At 35.9% G+C, this 25,149-nt stretch overlaps 1 protein-coding gene and 1 gene segment (V, D, J or C); one reads left to right on the top strand and one right to left on the bottom strand.

Moving 5' to 3' along the window:
- Window positions 1–458: 458 nt before the first annotated feature.
- LOC125264256 (immunoglobulin kappa light chain-like) lies at window positions 459–22,826 on the top strand. Its single transcript, XM_048183469.1, has 4 exons — window positions 459–522; window positions 690–978; window positions 15,019–15,086; window positions 22,316–22,826. Exons 1-4 carry the CDS (start codon window positions 477–479, stop codon window positions 22,636–22,638), a joined length of 726 nt encoding a protein of 241 aa, XP_048039426.1. The 5' UTR covers window positions 459–476; the 3' UTR covers window positions 22,639–22,826.
- On the bottom strand, window positions 12,308–13,743 carry LOC125264251. The segment is given in 2 exon segments: window positions 12,308–13,455; window positions 13,543–13,743. Coding segments are annotated over 2 exon segments (402 nt in total).
- Window positions 22,827–25,149: the final 2,323 nt, after the last annotated feature.

Below are 25,149 nucleotides of genomic sequence, written 5' to 3'. Positions count from 1 at the left end.
CAGATGAGTTCACAGATGAACTCTGATATGTCTCCCATTATGTTATGTGGATTGCAATATTTTATGTACAGCTGTGCTACCTTCACTCTCACACTCTTACTGATGGAAAGTGAAATCAGTGAATATTGGCCACCAGGCCGTGCATATATTGGTGTGAAATCTCTAACAATACTGGCCAGTGTTTCAGTTTCTTTGTCCAACCCCTGTATTTTCACTTGTAATAATATTTCACAATTTTACAGTATTTTTGATCAAATAAATGCTGCCGTGAGCATAAGAGACTTTTTTCAAAAACATTAGCAAATCTTACTGACCTCAAACTTTGGAACAGTAGTGCGTTTCATGAGGTAAATTCCAAGGATGCATCTGAATGTATTTTTGAGAGTGTTTTGCATATGAACTGAACACTCGCTTAAAACTCCACTGATGATTATTAGTGTGTGACACCTACACACCCACACACACACAAAACAAAGATGTCTCTGACTCTAATGCTGTGGACATTCGGTCTGCTCGCTCAAGGTTCAAAAATATATATTTTTCTCATTATGATGATAAAAATTTGGATTTTATATGTACAAAAATTTGAACTTGTGCTTTTTTTTTTTTATTATTGTATTTGGTTGAAAACTTCTCTTAGTTTATATTTTTGAGTAATTGTAATAATTGATTTTTGAACTCTCTTTCAGTGTCTCATCAAGAGGTTCAGTCTCCTGAGTCTCTGAGTGTTAAAGCAGGAGAGTCAGTCTCTATGAGCTGCACTGGGAACAGCGGAGTTGATGATGACATGAGCTGGTATCTGCAGAAACCTGGAGAAGCTCCTAAACTCCTGATCTATGACGCAAGTGAACTTGAATCTGGAGTCCCAGATCGGTTCAGTGGAAGTGGATATGAACCTGATTTTACACTGAACATTCGTGGAGTCCAGCCTGAGGATGCAGGAGATTATTACTGTATGGGGGCTTACCGTAGTGGAGTGTTCACACAGTGAAACAACATCATACAAAAACTTCCCTACAGAGAACATGACAATAAGCAAGTTCACAACATCAGGCATTTGAGACAGAAACAGATCTGCTACTTATTTTATACAATACACAATTAAGATTTAATTAGATTTACCCACTAGTTCAGTATAAATTAAACATGACACCCACATATTCTGTTTCTGTAATCAGTAGTTACATATTCTCGCATTCATTAATTTATTGTTTCAAACCTAAAAGACTAATGATGGGAAATGTATATTTCAGGCAAATTTTTAAATTTTCAACAATATTTAAAGCAGAAAGATTTGATAAAGAATTCAACAATGTGTTCAGAAACTTTAGATTTAAGCAGAAATGTATTTATTATGATATATTTTTTTTATACAACAGTTCTGTCTGGTTCTCGAATCTGATTGGCTGATAGCCATGCGATATTTCAGTGATAACAGCACTCCTACTGCCTTTTCACCGTTTGTATCACTCCGCTTGAAGTGACCGTCATGGCGGCTGATCAAATCAACCGTAATTTTTACAAATACTACTTCTTGTACCACGAACTGTAGTTTTAATAGTTTTTTAGGCGAGAATGTAGTTATTTAGACCTGAAATATGTGACTCATATTTAATAACAGCGCCTATTTTACAATTTGTTTTGACGTTTTCGGAGATGCGAGCTCGAGTGCGTCAGCGGCCGTTCAGTGCTTCTGTAACCGCCGAGAACAGCTTCATCTCGGCCAGTGCTTCGGGGATTTACCGCTGGCTCTTATAGTGGTTAAACATGAGACATATTCAATTTGAGTACACAAAAAGGGCAATCTTTGGTCTTATTAATCTATTAATTGTTCCAGAGCAAGTCGAATTGTGCTATATTAAATTTGATAATAATAAACGTTACGTTACATCCTTATATAGCATATTGACTACAACTAGACGGGACATATCAGACTCTTCTCCGCTCTTCAAATATGTAAAACATTAAACTTTATAAACATGGTTTTTTGAGTAAAGAAAACGCTTTACAATTTTTTTCAAACATCAGATCTTTATTTACCTTTGCATTGCACAGAGGAGATGTCCAAACTGCGTGCGCACTTCATTCACGTGGTGAGGCAGATTAATGAGGCTTGATTGACAGTTTGAGGATCCAATGGAGTTAGGAGGTTTTGTCACAAGCTCTTTAAAATCCTTTTCATTCGTTAAATATTTGTAAAAACCCACATACAAGCGTAAATGGTGACCTATTTTTTATTTTTTTTAATAACTAGTGCTTTATGTTTGACTGAACTGTACAATTGTGTTTATTTGTTGTTCTAAATATTATTGTTAATAAATATTATTTTATATAAATATGTCCATTAAGTAATATGGATTGAGTGAACATTACATTTATACGCCATTAGATGGCGGCAACACTTTACAGGAGAATGAGTCAGTGAAGCACAAGAGACTTTTAAATTGAAAGGAACTTTTGCAAAAGGAAGTTGTTTTAGCGCTGTGGTGTAGTCAGTGCCCAAGGAAGTCGACCGGAAGTTGAAGTCGGCCGGGTGCCGCCATCTTGTAGCAGAACTTCACTTGCGTTAGCATCCCCATTGACTCCCATTCATTTTGGCGTCACTTTGACAGTGAATAACTTTACATCTGAGGCGTTTAAAGACTCCATTTGTCCATTATTTATTTCTAAAGATACACGACAATGTATAAAGGGCTCCATTACCTTCTATGTTACATTATGGCCCCGTAGATACAGTTTTTGTAAAAATAGGCTAACGATTGCGTCATAACCACTCGACTCTCTGTCGCACAGTAGAGAAATTACCGTACAGACAGGAGGAGAAGCTCGCAGGCAATCGGGGAGATGTCAAGAGAGATGGCGTACTGGCGTTACATTTTAAAATACTATACAAAATAATTAATCAGAATACTTACTCCTGCTTACTCACGCCAAAGAACTCCCCGCTCAAGCTCGCCGTCTCTGCAAGATTAACGATGGCAGTTTTCACGCACAGCTACTAGAAGATTTACATCTGTCAGACAGGTTGCGGACGTCATCAAGCTTAGTTTGAGTCTGCGCGTCAGAAACGGAAGTGCTAAAAATCGCTAAAAATGGGCTTCACTTGTCTCAATTGAGTTCCAATGGGGTCGCTGTGTCCATTTCTTTTACTGTCTATGGGTGTAGTGGATGTAAAAAAGGACAAATACAAAGATCGCTTTCCTCAGCGGACATTCAAACGGACTTGTATAAAGGATATAATATTATGGACATCGACTTGAAGAATGAATGTAATGCAATATACCAGACAGGTAATAGCCTACTCTCTCTCTCTCTCTCTCTCTCTCTCTCTCTAATACTGTACAAAATTCAATGTGTTTCAATGAAGCGACTCAACGTTCCTTCGTTACTAGTTCTAAAGTGACGTTTTAGAGTTAGTAACGGAGGCTTGGTCCAACTGTCAAATTGAGATTTGAATCCGTGGCGGAAGGAAGTAGTGCTGCACAAAAGAGGGTTTTAAAGACACTCCGTTGTTGTTCTTATTTATTTACACACTCGTGCCGTCGAACTGTTGTATAAACGCAATATCACACTCGTAGCCGTGCGATATGGCTGTATATCAGCACGCTGTGATTACCTACGGCACTCGGCCTGCGGCCTCGTGCCTACGGACGAATCACAGCGCTGATATACAGCCATATCGCACGGCTACGAGTGTGATATTGCTCATTCAACAAAATCAATCAATCAATCATCAATCAATCAATCATACCAGCACTCTTACTCCAGCATTTTATTCATTAACAAATATTCTAATTTTGATCTGGCTGAAGTAAATTAAACTAAGATAAAGGGTCAGTTTTAGTGCAGGAGGTTTTTTTTACAGCCGCTGATTGGGTTTGTATCACTGTGATACACGTTTGGTGGAGGAACTCGACTCTCAGTTGGAAGTAAATAAATCTCTTTTTATTTCAAAAAAAAAATTATATAAAAAAGGAAACAACAGAACAAGAAAAGAACAACAATAACTAAAATAAAAAAAATATAGAAAATAAATATTTTCATACCTTGTGTAAAATATGTTACGGAAAATATAATTCCTGTGTCAGATGTCAGTTATAAATATGTATGTATTATACAATGTAGAACTGGGCACTAAACAAATATAAAAAGCTAAATATGTTGTTATTTATCAGATTTTATTATAAATCTATGACATCTTGATTATAAGTCATGATTATAAAATGCATAATTAAACAAAAATTGAATTTATTCTTTTTTTCTTGATATTTTAGTGATATTTTTTACAGTTTTTCTCAATTGCTAAAACACTAAAACCCATTGGCTGAACAAAGTTCTCAGTTGCCTGACCTCATTTAGCTAATTGTGCTGTCTGTTGTCAATACCTTAAACCATTTCACATGGTAAAACACAGTTTGCAGATCTCACTTAGACTTTTCAGCAAAACTCTAAACACATTCTCATTCTCAAAACACATTCTGCACTCTAACACACATGTCATCCATACTGGTAAACACAAGTGGCAACAATCAAATAGCAAGAAAGAGGAGGAGGAGGAGGAGGAGGAGGGCAAGAAAGAGGAAGAGGAGGAGGAAGAAAAACAAAAAAATTGCAAAGAGCAAAGCAGAGTAGTAATTTCTGATCAATTTTGAGCTACTACGAACATGTTTTTGTTTATCAAAAGACAATGACGGAGACATACAGTTTTTCTCAATTGCTAAAACACTAAACCCTATTGTCTGAACCAAATGCTCAGTTGCCTGAACCCACTGATTGAATCAATCACTCTTTTGGCAAAACCATAAGCACTTTTCACCTGTTTAGACACAACTTGCCAACACATTTTCATTGTGATGCACCCATGCTGCATAATGGTGAGCACAGGTGACAAAAGTCAAACACAATTAAAGCACAGATGTCACCACTTGAACACAACAACTCAAAATTGATCACACTTGTGGCTAATGATGTGAGGGAACATATAAAGTAAGCCAGTTCAGAGAGCACTGGTTTGTGAGGCCCTACAATGGATAGAAATCTGAGAGGAAGAGTTCATGTGAGAGGAGGTTGAGGTGGTCAGCGAAGACCAAGAACAGTAATATCTGATGAAATCAGAGCTACTGTGATTGACCATGTTCTTGTCCATGGTATGAGCATGAGGGAGGCTGGACAAAGAGTACAACCAAACATCAGTAGATTCACTGTGTCCACCATAATCCGAAGATTTAGAGAAGAGAACAGGTAATTACCTTTTTTTGACATTATAGTACAGTATGTAAATGTTGAAAGCAATTACTGTATGACATACTATATACTGTACCACAGTATACTGTAAGTAAATATATGTTTCAGTACATCACTGTACCAATATACTGTAGTATTGTAATGTAGGGTTGGTCTAACTGTTTGTAGGCTAGTATTCCATGTATATTTTTTGTAACTCCATGTTCTCTTTTTGTAAAATTGAAAGACTGCCACATGGGGGTGGGAGGACAGGTATGTTCTCCCCACACCAAGAGACCCTGATATGGTCCGTAAGAACAATGCCATTAAACTGAGTGAAATTTTGAGGGTATCAACAGTGTCAGCCTCTCTACTGTTGATCGTGTCCTCAAGCGCAACAGACTGCGCATGAAACAGCTATACAGAGTGCCCTTTGATCGCAACTCAGACAGAGTCAAAGAGCAAAGATTCCAGTATGTACAGGTTGGCATATATCCAGACACATTCAATGTTGATTACTCTAAGTAGTGATTTACTGTAGTGGCCTAAATCACTTTTTCCGTATCACTTACAAAACTATATCTATTTCTACAGAGGGTTTTTCAGCTGGATGCAATGGAAAGACCCCATGAATACATCTACATGGATGAAGCTGGGTTTAATCTCACCAAAAGGAGAAGGAGAGGCCATAATGTGATTGGCCATAGGGCCATTGTTGGTGTTCCTGGGCAGCGTGGTGGCAATGTCACATTATGTGCTGCCATCAGCAATCATGGGGTTGTCCACCATTCATGCCAACCTGGGGCCCTACAACACTCACCAGCTCCTCATTTTCCTCAATCACATGCGAGATGCTCTGTTAGGGCAGCAGGATGAGCATCCCATCTATGTTGTTGTTTGGGACAATGTGAGTTTTCACAGAGCCCTCCAGGTTAGAGAGTGGTTCAATATGAACCAAGGTTTTATCAATCTTTTCCCTCCACCGTACTCCCCTTTCCTAAACCCCATTGAGGAATTATTCTCCTCATGGCGGTGTATAAGGATGCCAACCTTACACCAGGGTAAATCTCCTGCAAGCTATGGGACTTGTCCGTGGTGACATAGGTGTGGAGGCATGCCAAGCCTGGATACGGCATGCCAGGGGTTTTTTCCCCCGTTGCCTGGCCAGACAAAATGTGGCCTGTGATGTGGATGAAGTCCTGTGGCCTGACTCAGTACGGAGACACGATGCTGTGGCTGAGTAATGCACTTATTTGTATATTTTTGTACTTTATTTTTACATGGGCTTACTGTACACAAGTGGCAAATGCATAAGATTTCTGTTTTGTCTTTTTGTACAAGTGCTAAATGCACAGGTTTTTTTTTTGTTTTGCAACATGCATTTAGCCTACAGTGAACAAACATTTATTTCTCCAGCTTCATGTCCTGAGCATTGTTTTTTCTATTTTTCTACGTAGTGTTTAGTGACCGTTCAGTAGTGTTTTTAATTTTGATTGACTCGGGGCACGATTTGACAACATAGTTTAGTTTTGAGCACAGATTGAACTGTTTTGAGGTGAAAGTTTGGTTTTGCAAGAAGAGTCTAAGGTTTGTGAATGTAGCTTGAAAATTGGGTTTTGTGTTCACAGTTTAGAGAAAAGGAGAGCAGCTTTCAAGAAATGTGTCTTTGCAATCGAGAAAAACTGTATTACATTTTACATGTGACAGATACAAAGTCCTTCACGGTGGCCAGAACGATTTTGAGCCATTCCTCTTCCAGAACAATTGCAGGGTCACTATGTGATGCTGGAGGAAAACATTTTCTGATTTTGTCATTGTACATATTACATTGATTTTGAACACAGGTAAAACTGTTTTGAGGCGAAAGTTTCATTTTGCAAGAGGAGTCAGAGGTTTTGTAAATAGTGCTTGAAGATGAGGTTTTGTGTTTAATGGTTTCAGAAAATGGAGCAAGGTTTCAGAAATTGTGTTTTAGCAATTGAGAAAAACTGTAACTTTGAAACAAAACGTAACATCTTAATTTTAGGAGAAATATTTATAAATGAAATATTTCAAAATTTTCATTTTAAGTTTGACTCTTGTGAACAAAGATTCCAAAAGGGATTTTATTTTTTCACTGAGGTGCCACAGAAGAACCATCTTGAGCTCCCCAGAGAACTCTTATGTGAACGGTTTTTAAAAGAACCATGTTTTCCCCCTTGGTGTGAAAATATTTTTTAATCCAAGAAACTTTTTGCATGATAAAGCACCTTTAGGGAAATGGAAATGTTCCATGAAGGTTCTTCATGGAGCCACTGATTCCAGTAAAGAGTGTATTGAATTTTAGGCTATATTGTAACAAATCATAATATAAATCTGAAAGCTAGATATAAAACTACTATGTAAATTAAAGTCTGATAGAGATATGCAGCTTGATTTTTTTATAAATGCTGAACCATTAAGGTTGGTCTCATTAGTTATTCTTAGTTAATGCATTACTAACATTGAATAATGATGAGCAATACATTTAATAGAACATTTATTAATCTTTGTTAACATTAATAAAAATTAAACTGTTCATTGTTACTTCAAGTTAGCTCAGGTCCATAAGGCCTAATATAAGGCCTAATATTACTAGATAAAACTTTTGATTTGTATTAGAAAATGTTAAATTGAACATTGATTAAAAATTGATCATTATATGGTGAACATTATTAGTTCATGTTAACCATATATTTATATGAATACTGAATATAAAGACTAGAAAAGAATATAAATCTGAAAAATACAGTCAGTAAAATGTGTCATTACGGGCTGTTGCCCTTCAGATCTGCTCGATTACAGTTTTTACCAATTGCCTACACACGTTTTCAAAACTAAGTCTCCTTTTTTCAAAACTCTACACACAATTCTCAAAACTGCACACACAAAATGCAAAATGCCTCACATCTCCTTCAAAATGCAACACTGCATTCAAAATGCCATAAACACATGTCAGAATGAAGCATTTGCATCAAATGGCAAACACTTCTTTCATAATAATAAATTTTTGGATATACCATGTAAACATTGCTGTTCTAAATCTAAAGCTCTTTGGTCTTTCATAGGCTTATATCTACATTTCAATACAATGTTCTACAGTGAAAGTAATCTGCTCAGAGGGGTAACAAGTACACCGGAAATGCCAATGCAATGTAGAAACAGAAAATATTTATTAGGCCAAACATTACTGTTGTATACATTAGCATACAACAAAACTATAAACATGTAAACCAAAAGTATATTCTTTACAGTAGAATACAGTAAATTGTGTGTGGGGTCCCGGTCCAGGAATTGGCAGGGGGGAAGGGGGGGGTGCAGTCCCCAGTGCTAAGCTTCATCTCTTCTCCGAGCTGGGTCTGGCCACAATACTTCGTCCACATCACAAGATACGTTTTCTCTTGCCAAACATCGAGGGAAGTATCTCCTAGCATGGCGTATCCAACCTTGGACAGAGGCCACCTCTATGTCCCCACATGCGTCCTCCATTGCCTGGAGAAGCGGCATGCGGGCAAAGGGTTGGCGATCACACACTTTCCAGCGCCAGGCTGAGAAGAATTCCTCTATGGGATTTAGAAAAGGTGAATATAGGTACAAAACTACAAATTGTGGATGGGTGGCAAACCAGTTTTGGACCAGAACAGCCCGGTGAAAACTAACATTGTCCCATATAACCACAAATCTAGCAGGCACCTGATCTGGATCAGGGACAAGCATTGTGTGAATTGCATCCAGAAAAGGCCGGTGTTGTATGGACCCAGTGTGGCATTGTGATGGAGGACCCTGTTTTGAGTGATGGCAGCACACATGGTTATATTACCCCCACGCTGTCCAGGGACATTCTTAATTGCCCTCTGTCCTATTACATTTTGTCCACGGCGCCTGGTTTTGGTGAGGTTGAAGCCAACCTCATCCACATAAATAAATTTGTGGTGAATTACCATGGGCATCCATCTCCAATACTCTCTGTAACAGACAAAATTTTATACAGATGAGTAAATATGGTATGTCTGAAGTACTGGAAGTAGTGTTGCATACATACCTCTACAAAGTCATGTCGCAGATTCTTGACTCTGTCAGAGTTTCTCTCAAATGGCACCTTGTAAAGTTGTTTCATCGTCACTTGGTGCCGCTGGAGGATGCGTTGTATGGTCGACTGGCTTACAGCATTGATGTTGTTGAATATGGTGTCATTATTCAAGATATGCTCTCTTATCTCTCGAATCCTAATTGCATTGTTGGCCAAAACCATATTTATAATTGCAGTCTCTTGTACATCTGTAAACAAGCGTCCTCGTCCTCGTCCTCCATGATGTCTTTGCCTTTCCACTCTGTACGGAATTCAAACACAGTATATGTTCAGCATAGGAACTGTAAACCATTTACAAAAAAATGTAGTACAACATGAAGTACCAACCCTATTCATTCAATGCAGTGCAGTAAATGGATGGCTTAGAGTTACAAATGTTTATGCAATACTATGCAGTCATACGTATTTTACAGTACATTACTATAATTCTAAAACAGTCATTAGTTGCATACCCTGTTCTCATTTCTGAAGGTTCGAATTATGGACGCCACTGTAAATCGACTCAATTTGGGTTGGACTCTCAGTCCAGCCTCTCTCATGGTCAAACCGTGGTTGATTACATGATCAACAAGTGTTGCCCTAATCTCATCAGAGATGGCTCTCCTTCCTTCTCTTATTTGCCCTCAACCTCTTCCTCTTCCTCTTCTTCTTCGTCTTCTTCCTCTTCCTCTTCCCCTTCCCCTTCCCCTTCCTCCTCCTCCTCCTCCTCCTCCTCCTCCTCCTCCTGGTATTTGTCCTCATTGTCCCCTGCCTCTTCCTCCTACTCCTCTTGGTCTCTGTTCATTGTTAGCATCCATTGTTCAAAACAGGTAATCTGACCTTTGACCTATTTATAGGCCTATCTACTGTAAAGTAAAGCAGTGATTGGTTAGTGATCAGTTAAGCAATTAGTGTTTGCACATGTGAGGAGTGTGTCTGTGTGACCTGGTGAATAAGTGTAGCATTTTGATTGGTTGTGTTTGGAAAAGGAAAGCAAGTCACTTCCTGATAGATCTTTGTGTTTTAGGTTGAGAATTGTGTGTAGTGTTTTGAAAAAAGTGTTTTATTCATTTGAAAACTGAGTCAAAGGCTGAGAAATAGCTTATGGTTTTGAAGATTTGGCATGTAGTTTTGCACTTTGAGTGAGAGGTTTCAAAAATCATGTGACATGAAAAGATTTTGTGTGTAAGCAGTTGGTAAAAACTGTAACTCTGAATCTCTTACAGTTTTTCTTGATTGTTTACACACATTTTCTGAAAGCATGCCTCATACTCTCAGAACTCTTCACACAAATCAAAAAACACACACACAATGGGCAAAACCTTCTCCTGCAAAATGAAACTTTACATTCAAAACAATGTTCTTTCTTCTCAAAATGGTATTTTGTTTTCAAATGACACACACAAACCATCATATGAATAGACATTTATAAGAACCAGTTGAACACTGATGTGCTCTACGTAAAACTATGATGAATGGAAAACACTTCTCCAATCATCATAATGACTTTGGTCTTTATTTGGTTCAGTGTTACACTTATTACAGTACATACATAAGTGTGTTGTAAAATATTTGTAGTGTATATATATATATATATATATATATATATATATATATATATATATATATATATATATATATACACAGTAACAAATATATTTTATTTTTCCAACAAAAACAATGTACAGTGCACATCCCAACCAACGCAAAATTGCACATACACAGGTATACATACAAAACAACAGAAGAATTTACTGTATACAGTAATACATTTTACTGTTTACAGTAAAAAAAAAAAAATGCTGCTCTGCCTCTGTTTCCATGGTTGGCATTCATTGCTCCAAAACAGAAGAGCTCACCTGTTGCCCTTTTATGCTAAAGCTCTGTTTGCTAATTGTAAAAATGTGTGACAGGTGTTTGCCCATGTGATGAGTCAGTGTGCATATTTGAATGGCAGTGTGTTCCTTGTGAAAACAAGAGATTTTTCTGCCTGAAAATTGTGCCAAATGCAGAGAATTGTGTGTAGTGTTTTGAAAAAACTGTGTTTTAGAACTGCAATGTGAGTGTAAAGCAGGAATTGTGCTTGTAGTTTAGCAGAATTGGTTCAGGGCGTTGGTGCATGAGTTACATGTTGTGGTCATTGTGTCTCAAGTACAAATATTTGTGTGTAAACAATTGAGAAAAACTGTAAAGGGAAGTGAAAGACTGATAGAGCTGTTTTTAAGAAGAATGAAACTCTCTCTCTCTCTCTCTCTCTCTCTCTCTCTCTCTTTAGCTGCCACTCGTCCCACTCACAGGTCTGTACAACATACACATTTACAGACCACTGACACACTGTCCATGTGACAGCCAGGTTTTTAACCAGGAGTCTGTGATGGTAAAACATGGGGTCCATAGAGAAGAGAAGTTGTAGCCTACAAAACAGTTTTGTTTTATGACATTATTAAAATTTTGAATTAACATTAAATAATGATCTGACAATTAGGCTTATATTATAATAATGATAATATTGTTCTTTCTGAGAACATAAACTTCTTATTGGAACATAATGGCCTATCTCATTTTTTTTTCAATTAAGAGATCAAGGTATGTTTAAAAATGATTTTTTGCCTTGAATACAGTAGTGTCCAAACTTCAGATGGGCTTGGAAATCCAGTCTGTGTTTAGACAATGAAGATGTCATTTTGTCTCTTGGCTACTGGTCAGGTTTAAAGTCAGATTTACCTGTGAGTTAGGCAACTGAGTCTTGTTGAAACGTAAGGTTTTTTTTTTAACTGAATTTTGACTCTTTTCTCCTCATTTTTGACAGTGAAAAATCAAAATCAAAATCAACCACTCACACCAAAAGCGAGAATCATACCTCTGTAGCTATCTCTAACTTTTACATGTAACCACATGTAACCATGTGTTTACCTTCAGCACAATATAACAAAAACTACAACATTAAACTCTTTTAAATGTCAAACATAACAGCATTAAACATGAAAAACAAATAAAATAACACTTAATTTCAACATTTATTATCCTTTCCCAGTCCTATGCAAAGCATGCTGGGAATTAGAAATGCACTGCCCAATTCCCAATGTTTTCAAGACAATTTATATTGTTTATTTTAATTTGAGTTTGTTACACACAATAATAATTTAATGTAATGATCAACATTATTGCTTGAGCAGAACTCTGCAAAATAATTTTTGCAGTTTAAAAGGTTTAATTAAATCAATAAATATAATTTTTAACTTTTAACCATATGCATTTATTTAAGTTGTGGCAACAGGTCCTCTGAATTACTTTTTAGAGTGTGTTTATACAAATATTTACTCATGTTAAGACAAGATATAAATAGAAAATATAAATATTTTATAAAGTTTGAAACATAACAGTTTAAAAGTTTATATATGATGTACTTGCTGTTATGAATGTGAGAATCAATGAATAGATTTAGACAACTATTTAATATTAGATTTTTTTTTTTTCTAAAGAATATGCATTTCTGCTTCTACTTTGTGTGACACAATGGAGTTTTATCTTATATAAGGATAAGGAACAAATGTATCTATAGAGGTATATATGATTTTCTGTATGTGAAGCACTGTATTAAATATGAAAAATATCATAGAATACAATTTAATTATCTGAAAAAAATGTAACAGGAACAGCAAGAAATTAATTGATTAATACTATTAGGGCAGATCTGTGTTGGAAGAAATTAGATTAAACAAGAAAGCATAACAACATTGTCGGTTATCTGACCAGGGGATGTTTTTGTGCAGCATTTTTTCACTGTGTGAACACCCATTTGTCACTTATCTTATGTCGACTATGACAGTAATAATCTCCTGCATCTTCAAGCTGGGCATCACTGATGGTCAGAGTGAAATCAAGACCATTTCCTCCAGAGTGAAAACTGCCTCCACCGCTCATTCTAGATGGAGCACTCGAGGGCTTCATTGTTGTGTAATATACAAGTAGTTTAGGGGGTTCCTCTGCCTTCTGAATGTACCAGAAGATGTAGTAATCTTTGGATACTGAACCCTCAGGATACCTATAAACTACAGTATTGACCTTACAATCAATAGAGACTGTTTGACCAAGCTGAACTGATTTAAACTCAGGTTGAGTCACAATGACCTGCCCCAAAGAGCCTGTGATGGAAAGAAAACTCTGCTGAATTCAAATAATTATTAGTGCATGAAAGGGAAAAAAAATTCAAAAAATTTCTATTTTATTACCTTGGATGCAGTAAATTGCCCAGATGAAGAGAATCATATTGGCTTCTGTTTTCGAGTGGACAGATCTTGTGTGTTAAAATCGTTCACAGGACTATAAACACTCCCAGAGCACTGAGGCATGAGCTGCCAATGCAAAATATCATTACAGTGGAAAAACTCTTCCTCAACTGAAACATCTTCATTCTCATATGATTATGGCATTGTAATATTTTAATTATGAGTTAATCATCATGGTTTAATTAAAACTTGTCTGGCGCTCTCAAAATAATCTGGAGTGAATGAGAATGAATTATTGTGGAGGATTTTTGGTGGAGGAACCAAACTGACTGTTGAAAGTAAGTGCAGAATAAAATAAAAAGATGAATAAAGACAAATGTAATGTGGATAGGTAGCATATTTAGAGATTAATATTGTTGTTTTTATTACATACTGCATTGTTTTAAGTAATACGGGATTGTAAATTAGACTAATGAAAGCCATATATAATATAAAGCTGTATACAAATTTAAAATATAATTTAATGATTATATTTCTTAGTAGATTAGGGAAATTATCCAAATTAAACTGGTTTAATTTTGCAGCATTTATCTGGTTTGTTTGTTTATTTATTTTGCTATTAGTCATAAAAGAGCAAACTGGTTATTGTCAGTGTCAGTTTTAGTGCAGGAGGTTTTTGTACAGCCGCTGATTGGGTTTGTATCACTGTGGTACACATTCGGTGGAGGAACTCGACTCTCAGTTGGAAGTAAGTAAATCTCTTTTAATTCATAAATGAAACACTGAATGAAAAGAACAACAGAGGACTTTTTTTTTTTTTTTTTTTAAATTGACAAAGAATAAATGTTTGTATTTTTTTATTCGTTTGACATGAAATATAAAGCTAATGTCTGTATATGGAGTCTTTTTCACACCAGATTAATTTAACAGAGACAAACAAGAAAATTTTTTTGTTATGCATAAAGTTTCAGTATAGATAGTAGGGCATCTTAGGGATTTTAGAAAGTTCTAACTATCTTATTATTAACAGTTTTTAATAATTATTAAATGTTTTTAATAATTCTTGAATAAAGAAAAGTTTTTTAATGAATGTCACATGAGACAGAAATGTGTCTTCATCTGGTGTTGCTTTCAATCTACAAAGAGTTGTAACTGTTAGTAGTAATACAGTAAATATTTAACAAGAAATCATTTAATTATTTGGACAAATTAAAAATAGATTTCTGAAAAAATTAAAGATCCATGATATAATAAATGATGAGTCTTTTTAAAATCCAAGTTTAGACATATGTGTGATTGCTGGTAAATGTGTTTTTATAGGCTGTTGCACTTCAGATCTGCTTGATTAACTCTGAATCTCTTAAAGGGAAGTGAAAGACTGATAGAGCTGTTTTTAAGAAGAAAGAAACTCTCATCTCTCTCTCTCTCTCTCTCTTTAGCTGCCGCTCGTCCCTCTCTCACGGTCCTGCCGCCCTCCAGAGACGAGCTGATTGGGTTTGTATCACTGTGGCGCACGTTCGGTGGAGGAACTCGACTCTCAGTTGGAAGTAAGTACATCTCTTTCTATTAAAAAATATATTTTTATAAAAAAATATTTTAATACATTTTCTTGATTTTATTTATGTTTAAGATAATACAGAAATATATCTAACTCATATTTAAGGTGTCAGTTATTACTGTACTGTAAATATGTGCTGTACAATTGGGCAGTTAAAAAATAAATACAATATATTGTTATATATCAGACTTGATTATAATTCTGAATGTGTATTTATATACGGAAAAGAAATGAAGCTTTACTCTTGATATTTTTTAATGTTAAATCTTCATTTTCATGCTTTATAAAAAACAAAATCATTTTCTTATTAAACTCTGAATATATTTTCACGAGTCAGAATAGATATAAATCTAATGCATTTTAGTCTGATTTGTTATATATATATTTTTGTATTATTTGTAAGTACTGAATATATTAATGTTATTACTCTAGTTTAGACTAAAATCAGAATAATATGATTCAGTAAATGTGTTTTTACAGGCTGTTGCACTTCAGATCTGCCTGATTAACTCTGAATCTCTTAAAGGGAAGTGAAAGACTGATAGAGCTGTTTTTAAGAAGAATGAAACTTCTCAGTTTCCATCTCTCTCTCTCTCTCTCTCTCTCTCTTTAGCTGCCGCTCGTCCCACTCTCACGGTCCTGCCGCCCTCCAGAGACGAGCAGCAGGGTAAGGCTACAGTGGTGTGTGTGGGCAGTAAGGGATTCCCCTCTGACTGGAAGCTGAGCTGGAAGGTGGATGGCAGCAGCAGGAGCTCTGCTGTGAATCTGAGTCCCAGTGTGCTGCAGAAGGATGGACTGTACAGCTGGAGCAGCAGCCTGAGCCTCACTGAGAGTGAGTGGAGCAGAGCAACAACCATCAGCTGTGACGCCACGCACCCATCCCAGAATGCAGTGACCGAGAGCCTGAACACACAGCAGTGTGATGACCACTGAAACACACACACACACACACATCACACAGAGATTATATAGGCATGCATATTTCATTTACACTCACACATACACACACAAACTATTACAAAGGACTGTCCTAAATCAGTCAATGCTCAAAAATTAATCTTTCATTCTGTTAGTATATTCTTCAAATATTCTGTTGTTACAGCAATGAAGTGTTTGTTGTTTTATTGCTGCCAAATAAAAGCATTTTGACTCAAACATGGTGTTGACTTTCTTGCTGAAATATTAAACACTTTAAAACAAAAACAACCTAAATATCACTTTTTTATTGATTTGGGTAGTGATTACTGTGATCAACAGCATCACATTTGAGCTACTTTTAATTTAGAAATATATATATATATATATATATATATATATATATATATATAAATTATAGAGACAATAAAAGATTTTAATTTATACTTATTTTACATAGTTTACATTAAATTCAGGGCTAATAGTCTAAACTCTGACTGTCAAGATTTATGCATTTGAACAAGGTGAAATAAAAAAAGGCAAGAGAAACCAGATGAACAGAGTGAAAAAAATTAATTAAAAGATTTTACCATACTTCACCAGTTGATTTATTGCAAATTGCAAAAATTTGCTCATTCCAAGTTTTCTGCAATGTTATGTTTAAATATACAAAATTTTCCAATTAAATATGCACTAATTTGCCTATTTACTTAGAATATATTCTGTTCATACTGAAGAATTAATTTCTCATTTAATGTAAATTAGTTTGAGTAAATTCATTGAGCCATCTGACTGAGGGAAGTTTTTGTATGATGTTGTTTCACTGTGTGAACACTGGACCATCATATTTCCCCATACAGTAATATTCTCCTGCATCTTCAGTCTGGACTCCACGTATGTTCAGCATAAATTGATGTCCAGAATAACTTCCGCTGAATCGGTTTGAAACTCCAGATGCAAGGTTACTCGTTGTGTAGATCAAAAGTTTAGGAGTTTTTCCAGGTTTCTGTCAGGGATCTGTGAGGGAGGACTCAAACGCAGGATGAGTTTTACAGGTTTATTGACAGACTTGGAATATAGAGGGAGAGGAGGTGAACACAGTCCTAACGGTAGGAAGGGGGTGAGACACAAAGACGAGCACGCTGAGGGAACAGCCACTGAGAACAGCCCAGGTAGTAAGCAGGCCGGTGAACATTGGCAAGTGCGCAGTATGAGGCCCAAAGCAGTAGCGGGAGCCGGACAGGATCAACCAGCAGAAGTAGCTTGAACAATCAGATACGATCAGGCACAGAACCAGTCTGGCTGCTTGGCGGAGAGATATAGCAGCCACAGGGATCCTCAGTGTGTGTTGGACAGGACAGGGGGAGACCAGAGACACTACCAGGGCTAGACAAGACAGGTGGTTAGATGATCTGAAACAAGAAAGACAACGATAACAAAATGGATACGAGAATCTTCTACACAAAACGCTATGAGCTTAGGTGAACAAACGACTAGAATACAGGCACGACGTTTAACGAACTGGCCAAGACATGAGGGAAAGAGTGCACAATATAAAGGAGGCAAAGAACACGAGGAACAGGTGACAACACTTAGACTAACGAGGACTCAACAAGAAAGGGAGCAGGGAACATGTGAGAACACTAATAACAAACAAGGACTGAACAATGACTAGACCAGAGGGCGTGGTGACAAACAAGGAGGAGGGAACAGAGGAGCACATGGCAAACACAAACACAGACAAAGCCATGTGCTCAGACACAACATAAACATGGACACATTAAACAAAGACAAAACAGACAGGGCTGTCAGGGCAGAACCCTGACAGGTTTCAGCAGATACCAGCTCATGTGATAAACAATTCCAAAAGACGCAGTGCAGCTAATAGTGACAGATTCTCCTGCTTTAACAGACAGAGACTCAGGAGTCTGGACCTCTTGATGAGACACTGAGAGAGAGATTTAAAAAAAAAAAAAAAAAAAAAAAAAAAAGGTAAGTGTTACATTTAAATACAAATTATGAGATATTTACATCCTTTATAAAAAATAAAATAAAATAAAAACATTAAAAAACATTTGTAATTAAAATATTAAAACAAAGCACAACAGAGCCAAAGATTTACAAAATAAATCGCAAACTCTGAAAATGTTGGAAACAAAATGTAACCTTGAGCCAGCAGAGTCAGTGTAGTCAGAATCAGTAAAAGAGACATTATAGTTCAGTGTGTCAGAGACTCTGTCAGGACTGAACACACACTGATCATCAGAGGAGTTTTGTGTGTGGAGCAGTAAACATGTAAAACACTCTCAACTCAACAGACTCCTGAAAACACATTCACTTTCCTCCTGGATTTAATTAATGTGATACAACAATCAAACAGGCATTTTTGCAGGATTTTATTGTTGTCTGCTGCTCTTCAAATATTCTGGAGGTTTTTGAACATTGAATAAATGAGAATCATTGTGGAGGAGCTAAACTGAGAGCTTGAAGTAAGTGCAGAATAAAGTAAGAAATTAAATAAATTCTCAGTTAATCACAGTGTAAATGTGAACCTGAAAAAGTAAAAGACTGTAAAAGACTGTTGTGGGTTGTGAAATAAATGGAAAAATTAGCTTAATATTTCAATTAAAAAAACTAAATGATGGAGAAGCATTCAAGTATAAATCTGCAGGAGCTGATGTAGGCTATATGTATTTAGATCAATATCATTAGTAATATTGTATTGCTTGTATTTTCGTGTTTGGGAAATGTTGCAAAAAAATTACGCTGCTTTATCTTACATGAATATTTATCACATTGTCAAGGAAAACATTTCCACCTATTTACCATACGTTTCACATTTAATTATAACAAAACTGAACTTTCCATTGCATATGTTCAATTTTAAGTTATAATAATTTAATCTGAAAAAACAAAACAAATATAGAACCATATAGACAGGTTATTTTATACAGTGACCCATGATATATGTTAATTTTCAGCATGTATATAGCACAATAATAAACATATATAGTTGAACTGGATGATTAATTATATTAAACTTATAAGCTATTTTTGTGCTTGTGTGTATTTATTCCACTTGTAGTGGCATCAGAAGATGTCAGTAATCTGACCAGTGGAGGTTTTTGTACGGGACCTTTTCACTGTGTGAACACCCGGTTGTCACTGATCTTATGGTAACTCAGACAGTAATAATCTCCAGCATCTTCAAGCTGGGCATCACTGATGGTCAAACTGAAGTCAAGACCATTTCCTTGTCCACTGCCACTGAATCTTGATGGGATTCCTGAGTATTTTTCATTTGTATAATAAATCAAGAGTTTTGGAGCCTCTTCAGGCTTTTGGCTGTACCAAGATACAAAATAACGCCCTTTAGAGTACTGGCCTTTCTCTTTTTTGTAAACCACAGTGTCGACTTTACAGTCAATAGAGACGGTTTGACCAGGCTGGACTGATTTAACCTCAGACTGAGTCACAACAATTTGTGCTAAACAACCTGTGTAGAACAAGAGATAACAGCACAGATTATTAGACAGTATAGTACATTATATTAATACTTAAATATATTTTAAAAATGACATGTAACTGTACCTTGCATGCTGTAGAGTATCCAAATGATAAAGGAGATCAAAGTCATTTTGGCTGTTAGATCTGTTGTCATGAAGAGAAGTTAAACAGGCCTATAAACTCTCAGATCACTGACACTGTCTATGCAAAGCACCATATATGAGCAGAAGATTCCACGATACTGACAGTTTCCTGAAATCTGTTCCTTATTTTACAATATTACAATTGGAGGCTGGACACAATTTGCATTTCATACCCCTTATTTATCATTAAAGAGCTGAACTGAATGCTGGAAGGAAGTGCAGAATGTGAAAAGAATGAAAATAATTAACTATATAATTGTGTATTTTTATGAAAGCAGAATTTTAAATCACATGCCATTTTTCTACTTGTAACTTACAAAGTCAACATTCAAATATTCAATTTATTTTATCTCCCCTGTGAGTGAGAAGACACTTTAGAAGTGATTCTGGATTGGTGTGTGTTGCAGAAGGATGGACTGTGACTAAAATTTTGCCATTTAGGTCTTGTTCCTATAGATCAACATCTGGTTTGTCCTTGTTGTTAATTAATTTGATTTTGGAAAAGGAAAAATGTTATATTTAAGGCTTGGACAACATTTTTATCAACCTATAATGTCCCTCTGATCTGTTTTATATTGTGGTTAGTGTTGAATCGAGGAAATGTGGATATATTTCTTTGACACTCATGTGGACCAACTGATACAAGAACATGTCTTGGTATTTAAAGACATAATGTTGTCATGTATACCAGCAACTTTAAATACATTTTTAAATATCTGTAAAATGTCTCTTTTTTATGTTTGATAATTACTTTTATAGGATACATTTTTAAGCAAAGCTTGTGGATATGAGTAACATGAATACTAACATTTTATTTTTATATTGAAAATATCACTTAAAGAGAATAGTTTCAGTATGTTTTGATGGCGTGAGTTCACGTTCATATAATGTGATGTCAGAATGTGATGAATTTCATGCTGCATATAATAAAGTTTACAATTCCAGTCTTTAAATATAAAACAAGCTCCACAGTGATGCTAAGGTCAAAATTTCTGCTAAAATATAAAATGGCAATTAAAGTGAACAAATTATTGAATAATTGAAAAGAAAATCTTCATTACTGCTTTAACTGTTGATCAGCTGTTGTACAGGGCGACTAGCCTGATTCTCATGTTCTCTGTAGTGTCTGACTGAGGGAGGTTTTTGTATGATGTTGTTTCACTGTGTGAACCTGTCACTACTGTAAACCCCCATACAGTAATAAACTCCTGCATCCTCAGGCTGGACTTCACGTAGATTCAGTGTGAAATGAAGTCCAGAATAACTTCCACTGAACCGGTTTGAAACTCCAGATGCAAGGTTACTAGCATAGTAAATCAGGAGTTTAGGAGCTTCTCCAGGTTTCAGCAGATACCAGCTCATGTCAGCACCAACTCCGCTGGTCCCAGTGCAGCTCATAGAGACTGACTCTCCTGCTTTAACACTCAGAGACTCAGGAGACTGAACCTCTTGATGAGACACTGAGAGAGAGTTCAAACACAAATGAAAAGAAGTTTGCATCTGCTATAAAACAGTTGAAATTAATGCATAAAAAATAAAACATAAAGCACAAATTCAAAGTTTTGCACAAATACATCATCATAAAAATTCATCATCACAATGTAGAAAATATATTTTTTTGAACCTTGAGCGAGCAGACCGAGTGTCCACAGCATCAGAATAAGAGACATCATTGTTTTAAGTGTGTGTGTGTGTGTCGGTGTCACACTAATAATCATCAGTGGAGTTTTAAGCGAGTGTTCAGTTCATATGCAAAACACTCTCTACTCAAAAACACTTTCAGATGCATCATGGAATTTACCTCAAAAAACAATCAACATGCATTTTACAACATTTTATTCATTAAAAATTTATTTCTTTTTTCAGCTGTCTGAGCAAAACTAAACTAGATACAGTTTTAGTGTCAGTGTTGATGTTAGTGTAACTCTGTCAGTGTCAGTTTTAGTGCAGGAGGTTTTTGTACAGCCGCTGATTGGGTTTGTATCACTGTGGCGCACGTTCGGTGGAGGAACTCGACTCTCAGTTGGAAGTAAGTACATCTCTTTCTATTAAAAAATATATTTTTATAAAAAAATATTTTAATACATTTTCTTGATTTTATTTATGTTTAAGATAATACAGAAATATATCTAACTCATATTTAAGGTGTCAGTTATTACTGTACTGTAAATATGTGCTGTACAATTGGGCAGTTAAAAAATAAATACAATATATTGTTATATATCAGACTTGATTATAATTCTGAATGTGTATTTATATACGGAAAAGAAATGAAGCTTTACTCTTGATATTTTTTAATGTTAAATCTTCATTTTCATGCTTTATAAAAAACAAAATCATTTTCTTATTAAACTCTGAATATATTTTCACGAGTCAGAATAGATATAAATCTAATGCATTTTAGTCTGATTTGTTATATATATATTTTTGTATTATTTGTAAGTACTGAATATATTAATGTTATTACTCTAGTTTAGACTAAAATCAGAATAATATGATTCAGTAAATGTGTTTTTACAGGCTGTTGCACTTCAGATCTGCCTGATTAACTCTGAATCTCTTAAAGGGAAGTGAAAGACTGATAGAGCTGTTTTTAAGAAGAATGAAACTTCTCAGTTTCCATCTCTCTCTCTCTCTCTCTCTCTCTCTTTAGCTGCCGCTCGTCCCACTCTCACGGTCCTGCCGCCCTCCAGAGACGAGCTGCAGCAGGGTAAGGCTACAGTGGTGTGTGTGGGCAGTAAGGGATTCCCCTCTGACTGGAAGCTGAGCTGGAAGGTGGATGGCAGCAGCAGGAGCTCTGCTGTGAATCTGAGTCCCAGTGTGCTGCAGAAGGATGGACTGTACAGCTGGAGCAGCAGCCTGAGCCTCACTGAGAGTGAGTGGAGCAGAGCAACAACCATCAGCTGTGACGCCACGCACCCATCCCAGAATGCAGTGACCGAGAGCCTGAACACACAGCAGTGTGATGACCAGTGAAACACACAAAGACATGCATTATCATTCCTTCTAATTCACACATACACACATAAAGGACAAACACCATATGTATACCAATTTCCGCTGTATGTTAATCTTTCTTTAAGCCTGTTGTAACAAAAATAATAACAAAGTGTGTGTTTTATGAAATATTTTTTCTTGGCAAATAAAAGCTTTTTGAATCATTACTTGTGTGTATTTCTTGTATGAATATTATAGCATATTTTTTTTTACATTTTAACTTTTTTGTCTTTTATTTATTGGACCCACTTTATATCAGGCCTAAGTGTCTTTAACTATACTGTACATCTAAATTAATCATTGGATACAATGCACTTATACATACAGTTTGTACTTATATTTTTAATTCCGTTCTGTAAATACATGCAATTACACAGCGTTTTGTAATACAACATGAACACAATAAGTACATTGTACCTTTTTTTAATTTAATTAGTTAAAGACATCCAATAGAAAGTGTGACCATTTATTTGTCTATTTACAACTGGTCTTTTATTTTATAAATTGTTTATTTTGATTTTTTTTTTTTTTTTTTCATCCAACAAGGCAAGTGAAGATTTAGGCAAAATATAGACAGCTTGTCAATTAGTTTTAACCTTGCTTAATGTGCAAGAGATCAGTTATCTATAAAATATTTTTGTTAAATTCATGTGCCCTCATAATTTTTAATCAAAATAACTTCGCCTCCCTCTTGCTACGACATCTCTATTCACTATTCACTTACCACAGTATCAATTCCAGATGGACAAAATCAAGTGCCTACCTTTTTCTTATTCAAGAAGCTGTTTCACTCAGATATATGTCACAATAGGGAATAAAAGACTATCGCAACATGTTATCTGCCAACTTTAAAAATATATAAAATAATTTTTCCAGTTACCTCACTAACTATTTAGTTAAAGTGAAATGTTAGTGGCAATGCATGAGGGACTGATGTGAAATCTTCATTTTCATTACATTAGCTTTGCCCGGTGATTTTTCTTTCATTGTCATGGCTGGGTGGATTTCACTGGATTGTAATTTAAATGCAAACCTGATCCTGATTGAGGCATTCTGATGATTTGTTGATGTGTGATAGTAATGGAAAGCAACAGTTCAGTATCTGTGTGTTTGTGTGTAAAGTCAGTGAGGTGAATAATCATCTTCAGCATCAACACCTGCAGAAGAGGTTTTTGTATGATGCTTTTACACCGTGTGAACACCAAGACTCCCTTGTCATATAGACTCTGACAGTAATAAACTCCTGAATCTTCAGGCTGGACTCCACTGATAGTCAGAGTAAAATCCATGTGGTTTCCACTTTCACTGCCACTAAATCTAGAAGAAACACCTGAAGCTCTCTCTGATGTGAAATAGATCAGGAGTTTAGGAACTTCTCCAGGAATCTGATGGTACCAGGCCATACAATATTGAGAAGTACCTGTTCTATAACGGTTTATTGCTGGTTTGTGATTACAGTGAATAGTGACAGTTTGATCAGGCTGGACTGTTTGAGCTTCAGATTGAGTCAGAATCTGCCCCACAGAACCTGAAGAGAGAGACAGAAAACACTGGATAATAATATTAAACTGATGAAAACATTTAAAAGTCAGTTATAAGGCATTTGTCAGACTGAGCACACAATATTTCTTACTGTTGCACTACAAGGATGAAGTATCTTTTATGCTACCTAATCAGTGACAATACAGATCTTGTGGATTGCTTTCTCTAAATTGGCTGATTGCTATATACTTACTCCAGATGCAGGTTGTGAGTGTCCAAATAATGACAGCTATTAAAGTCATGTTTGCTTTTGGATCTTTTATCATGAAAGAGAGCTGTCTGTTATAAAATAATAAATTCACAGGTCTATAAAGACCTCCAGAGCACTGATGCATGCAGCTCCAATGCAAAGTGTCTTCAGGGGCGGAGCTAGGGGGTTGACCGAAGCTTGGTCACCCCTTTGGCCACCTTTCTATCTTTTTATCACTGAACAGCTTGGTAAATACAACATGATTAAATGTGGAGATGATTTAAGCAGTGTCAAAACTTAAAAAAAAAAAAAAAAAAAAAAATGTATGTATTTTTTCATATATGTGTCTCGATCATCACCCTCAAATGTATAAAGCTGCTATGTGAGCACACAATATAAGGCACAAATTAAATTGAATTTTTTTTTATCTGTAATTAAATGCACAAATAAATGCAAGTCATGTTCATTTGTAGTCAAAAACAGGTGCATTTTTCATTAGTCAGCAGAGTACAAATGGAAATGCACTGGGACCAGTGGAGTTCAAGATGACATGGTTTCCCAGATCGGTTCAGTGGAAGTGAATATGAGCCTGATTTTACACTGAACACTTGTGGAGTCCAGAATCCAGATTGAGGATGCAGGAGATTATTACTCTATGGAGGCTTACAGTAACATGTTACATCCTGCCGCTGATTGGGCTGACATTTCTGACACACCCACCAAACAAGAGAAAACGAGAGTTACGTATGTAACTGTGG

This window comes from Megalobrama amblycephala, linkage group LG3 (genome assembly GCF_018812025.1).
Source record: "Megalobrama amblycephala isolate DHTTF-2021 linkage group LG3, ASM1881202v1, whole genome shotgun sequence".
Lineage (NCBI taxonomy): Eukaryota > Metazoa > Chordata > Actinopteri > Cypriniformes > Xenocyprididae > Megalobrama > Megalobrama amblycephala.
Note: the sequence above shows the minus strand (reverse complement) of the source record. Positions and strands in the feature narration are given on the sequence as shown.

Excerpts from the sequence above, each read along its gene's own strand:
- LOC125264256 (XM_048183469.1), top strand. The coding sequence starts at position 477 with ATGTCTCTGACTCTAATGCTGTGGACATTCGGTCTGCTCGCTCAAG. Across the intron at positions 523-689 it reads ATTCGGTCTGCTCGCTCAAG|TGTCTCATCAAGAGGTTCAG; the intron begins GTTCAAAAATAT and ends ACTCTCTTTCAG. Across the intron at positions 979-15,018 it reads GGGGCTTACCGTAGTGGAGT|AGACGAGCTGATTGGGTTTG; the intron begins GTTCACACAGTG and ends GCCGCCCTCCAG.